Here is a 5,271-nt window from a genome sequence, read left to right on the forward strand (position 1 = left end):
CGTTCCCATATCATTCTTCCCATGTCATTCTTCGTGGTTGAGGCATTACAGCTGTTCATGCTGCTGCATGGCAAACTACTCCAGCTGAACGCCTGCTTCCCCTTAACCCCTGTCTCCCTGCAAAACACACACGTGCTTTTTTTCTGGGTCATCTCCCAGAGAAAAGCAAGAGAAGGAAATGAAAGAGCAGACAGCTTAAATCTGCACTGAAGATTTAACTGTAGAAACAAGCACGGTAGTGGTTCCACCACAGCTCAACCCTATCTAAACTGGCACTGTTGCAGCCTCCATCGCTGTACCTCTTGGCCTCATATTCGTGCTTCCTCCCTCCGCTCAGCACTGGCACACATCCATCTGTGTGGCAAATTGGTTTGGGGGTGCTCAACTGCTGAGCTCTTTCGTATTCTTTTCCTCTGTCAGGACTGTTACATTTTCTACTGGCTTAACATACTTAACCAGGCTTACAGTACAGTCAGACAAACAGAAGTGTCAGTGCAAGACAGAAAGCAGTAACAGACTGAAGGGAACAGAGCAAGAGCACAACTGCAACAGCAACAAACAACTTTAATCACTTTAAGCTGTCTCTTGTTAGACCACAGTATAAGAAAATGTGACAGCAACCTAAATCAACTAGAAAGCTAGAAACTGCTGCTATAATGGCTCTCCAGTATTCTGAAGCAGTAAGAGTCAATACTGTCAGGATATATTACTTAGTGAATCTAAATAGACCTTCAGCATTTTGCAAATGTTAATTAGCATTCAGAGCATTCTATGTGAAAGCTGAATAAATAAGATTTTAACACTGGATCTCCCTAGCTTTTTCCTCTGGCTTCGCTAAACAGCATCCATGAATCTTCATCCCAATCTACTTCCTTTGTGAGTCAGTAAGAAATTGTATCTTAGGTGAAGTATCTCATTTTGCATTTTGCTATATGAAACTAACTCAATGCCTTTTTTGTTGCTAAACACAGGATCCTGAGTCAAATAATGAAGACTCACAGGATTCCGTAAAGCTTTCACTGACAGCAGATTGCAGAATGTAAAGTTTACCATGGAACTAGAAGCACTGTTATCTGTTCAGACTCTCAGTATTTGAAGTGCCTGACCACTCTCACAAGGACACTTAACTTTCAGAAAACAAAACAAACATGTCCCTCACGGCCCCTATTCCCTGAGTTTTGATTCTGCAGAAGATTCATGCTGGGAAATTACTTACCAACAGCAATCATTTTTTTTCAAACCTACACTCTGAAAAGTAAGCTTTCTTTGAAAAGCTGCTTCCCCCCCCCGTGACAGTTTTGAATAACAGTGTGTACTTATCAGCATGCACAGAAACAGAAAACAGCACAGGTCATCTGCTGTTCACTGGTTTTATTCCTAGAATTTCATGATGGCCATAAAATTCTGATTCTTTGTAGCGATACTGGTTGCATTTGAAGGAAAACAGATCTTTTATGCCGAGGCAAAAAATGCATGTTAAGCAAACAGAAACCCACCACAAACTTACTTTCTAGTTCTTCTTTCTCAAAGTTTGTATTGATAGTAGAGCTGATTTTGCCCATATCCACAACAGCTTCTTCATCGTGACCCTGAAAAAACAAGACACAAGTTGAAGTTAAAACTAAATAGAACTATTTTTTTCTAAATTCTTAAATATATTCTGCAGTTCTGAAGCCATTTGTCAAAGTTTTCTAAAACAGCGCATTTTCGCCTCTCAGAAACTTAGAAAGAAAATGTCATTGAAAATCCACCCATCCAGTTCTACAAGAAAACATTACCCTGTATTGAAGGAAGAACAGAGTAAATCAACAGATATGCTAAATACCATGCACTTTTCCTTTTGCAGTGCTCTTGATTTTGTCATATCAAGGATCAGGACATACATTTCAGGAGTGGGATATTCTTTTAGTTTTACATTCGACAACAATGAATCTACTTCAGTAAAATAACTGGCCAATTTATATTAAGTTGCGTAACTTCAGATTTCTTGAACCCATTTGCTTAGGGGACAGTTCCTGTGTGAGATTTTGCAGCACAAATAAGCTTTTGTGAACCAAAGGTTATATAAAGGGGTAGCAAAAGAGTTAAGTTACACAAGAGAAACAGTTTTGGAAAGATCAGAATAACTGTTTCACTCCAGTTTCAACAGCTTGTTAACCACACCCCTATCTAACTCATGGGTTTTATGCACCAAGTTAAAAAACAGATTGACAGACTTGACATCAAAACAACATTAAAGTTGCCCTTCTCCAAATGTTTGCATTCCTTAGCATGCAGTCCACTTTTAACAGCTCACAAATAACAGCCTCCTGGCAGAACTGGTTCTCCAAAAGAATTGCTGCCTACCCTACGGGTGATGCTTTACTTTACATCCAACTATGTGTAACGGCAAGCTAACTGCTAAAGAATACCGTCCCTGCTCTTTCTGCTCCCTTGGGCACACACTTTTTTCCTTAAGTCAGATCTATCAATCATGAAGTCAAATACAAAGAGCTGAAGCAATGGATTATTTTAATTTATTTTTTTTTTTTAAAACTACTGATTAGTTTTCCATTGGAGGAGTTCACCAAACTGACTTTTGTTGTGGCCACATGACAGCTATATCCACCACAAATAAATCCGTTTGATCACTGCTGCTGGTAGCAGCCCACTGGTGCATTTCCATCGATCAACATGGGATCTGTGATAACAGTTTCACGAGGAAAAAATGGAAGCATAAAGCAGGAGTCTTATAGGGACTGGGAATGCTAACGGTGTTGATATTCACCTAAACTTTGATCTTAGAATTACTCAATAGTGCAATGCTTTAAATACAGAACAGGTTTGTCATCTCATGAGGAAGTGACAAGGATGAAAAACAACGTACCTGTGTAACATCTATAGGTTAAAACATACTGTAGCAACCCCCACCAAAAAAGAAAAAAATTTTTTGAACACATAACTCCTTAGTCTTTCTAAAATACTTATTTATTACAGTGTATTGTGCACACACACACACACACAAAATCAAAATCTGTGTTTGACTACTGAGGAAAGTAGCTTAAAGAATATGAAGATGACAAGGGCACATACAGGAAAACAAAAAATTCAGATTAGGTTTTAAAAAAAAAAAAGTTAAAAGCAGTTAAGACCACATAGAAAATAAAAGCAGCTGGCACTATATAAATAAGCAAGATACAAAAGAAAAGAGTGGCACATGTCAGAATAAACCTCTGAAAACCGAATAAAAGTCAATTCTGAGCTATGTCTGCAAGAGAGGGGTTTTCAAGAAAGGCATTACACAGTAACATAACTTTGTCACGACTGCTGCATTGCAGAAGCAGAGTTTTGCATGCACGTTAGGAAAAAAAGAAATCAAAACTCCTGCACACTCCAGACAGCTACAATTAAAAAAACTCAGGCGATTAAACCAAAGTCGTGTCTGATACGCTATTCTATGAAAGTGTTACAAGGACCTATTAACAAAGGGGGGGGAGGGGGGGGAGTGGCAACGACTGGGGGAAAGTAGTACATTCCTGTCTCCTACACACCAAAACCAAAATTAAATGTTAAAAATCTTTTGAATTCATTTTTTTTAAATTAAAGACCCCTCCAGAAGATGCCTTCATGATGTAACTGGCCTCTCATCTCTTTGATAATCATTCTGGCAGTAGGGAAAACACAGTTGCAAAGTGAGTCTTGGCTCTTACCTTCACTAAAGATATATTTTCCAACACAGCTTGGGAAAACATTTTTAACATGCATACACACTCAATAGGAAAAAGAGGTCTCTAAGCAGCAGCATTAAAAAGCTTACATTAACAATCTTTTAAGGCACCAAATAAGCACAGCGAAACATGTAACTGCACTGGTAAGGCCACAAGGCTACCAAGGAGGAATCAAGCATACCTGCTTTCCAATTTATCTCAGTGACACAAATAGAAAATTATAGGACTGTAGTACACTCCCATTTACAGAAACAGATATACACAAAAATCCTCCATGTTACCCAGAAAACTCAAAATAGAGACAGAAATAGATGACGTATTACAACTCCTCTAAATTAAGCGTCTTATGAGAGAGGAAAAAACCCTAATATTAGGAAAACTGCTATCAAAAACTCTTCCACAATTAGCTTCATGATTACAGCCATAAACTGCTGAAGTATCCTGTACCTAACTTCCCCCCACTAAAAGTCCTTTTGGACACTTGGAAGCTTGCCGAACACAGTTTTTGAGCAATAAAGGAAGACGAAGTTTTTCTCCAAATTATACAGACTACTGCATGCTGGTAGAAAATTACACACACACTGTGGAAAATAAGCATGCAAGGAAAGATTTTATATCCCAGTGACATTTTGAAACTGTACTTGCTGTATGCCTTATGCCATGTTATTAATATTAATCACCCTTTGCTTTAGTAACAGAGGTACTTTGCCAACCCTACACGCACACAGAAGCAGCCTTCAAAACCGCATCATGTGAAAGTAACATGTCTTTTGAGATTAGATTACAGAAAGGCATGCATGCCCTTGCAAATCGCTCTGTCACTATCTCGAAGTGCTCAACACATGCAAAAACTCTTCCAAGAATAAACTATTAGCAACCACAAATATCATACATGAAGATAGGCTATCATTTACAGCCTTTGTTTAGAAAAACACAAAGCATCATTTTAACATAACCATTTGTGATGCCAATAGCAAATCCCACCATAAGATGCTTTTGCCTGAGGTCAGGTATAAAACCACAAATATTCAAATAGGCTATAAAACTAATTCCAAGCTACAACCTTTTCCTTGCTAAAAATAAAGTCTGTAGGGCATAGGTTTCCAGTAATTATAGAAGATCTACCATGTCAGTTTAAGGTACAAAATTGAGAGAAAACTGTTCCAGTTACTGAATCAAAACACATTCCCATTCTAGGTATGTCTCTTACTTTCTGAACTTTTTACATACATAAACGAAGAGAGGTAGGATTGTTTAAAACCAGTCTACTTCCCCTTCTTAGGCACAGAGAGTGACTTCATAGAGCAAGCATTCCTCTGCAGTTTACCATCCATTTCATGTGAAACGTTACCTAAAATAATCCCACAGATGCCCAAAAACCAGCTGATGAATACGAGCCAAAGCAAAATTTAAGACTAACGTGGAATGTACATAACTTCTCTTTTCAGAAAAGAGATAGAACAACTGAGAAGGGAAAAAAACAACACAAGCAGCAACCAAGGTGCCCCAGGGAGAGATTAAGCCTTCACCTTTGGTTTGCTTTTTCACAAGGAGATGGTCCTTT

General features: G+C 38.3%; 1 protein-coding gene across 1 annotated transcript in view; it reads right to left on the reverse strand.

Moving 5' to 3' along the window:
- SLC4A7 (solute carrier family 4 member 7) overlaps positions 1 to 1,579 on the reverse strand; it is a 60,142-nt gene extending 58,563 nt beyond the window's left edge. Inside the window, exon 1 of the mRNA XM_035890701.1 lies at positions 1,508 to 1,579. Within this exon, the coding sequence (XP_035746594.1) occupies positions 1,508 to 1,562 (55 nt within the window). The 5' untranslated portion in view covers positions 1,563 to 1,579. The remainder of the gene's footprint in view (positions 1 to 1,507) is intronic.
- Between the last annotated feature and the right edge of the window lie 3,692 nt (positions 1,580 to 5,271).

This window comes from Egretta garzetta, unplaced genomic scaffold (assembly GCF_000687185.1).
Source record: "Egretta garzetta isolate BGI_Z169 unplaced genomic scaffold, ASM68718v1 scaffold313, whole genome shotgun sequence".
Lineage (NCBI taxonomy): Eukaryota > Metazoa > Chordata > Aves > Pelecaniformes > Ardeidae > Egretta > Egretta garzetta.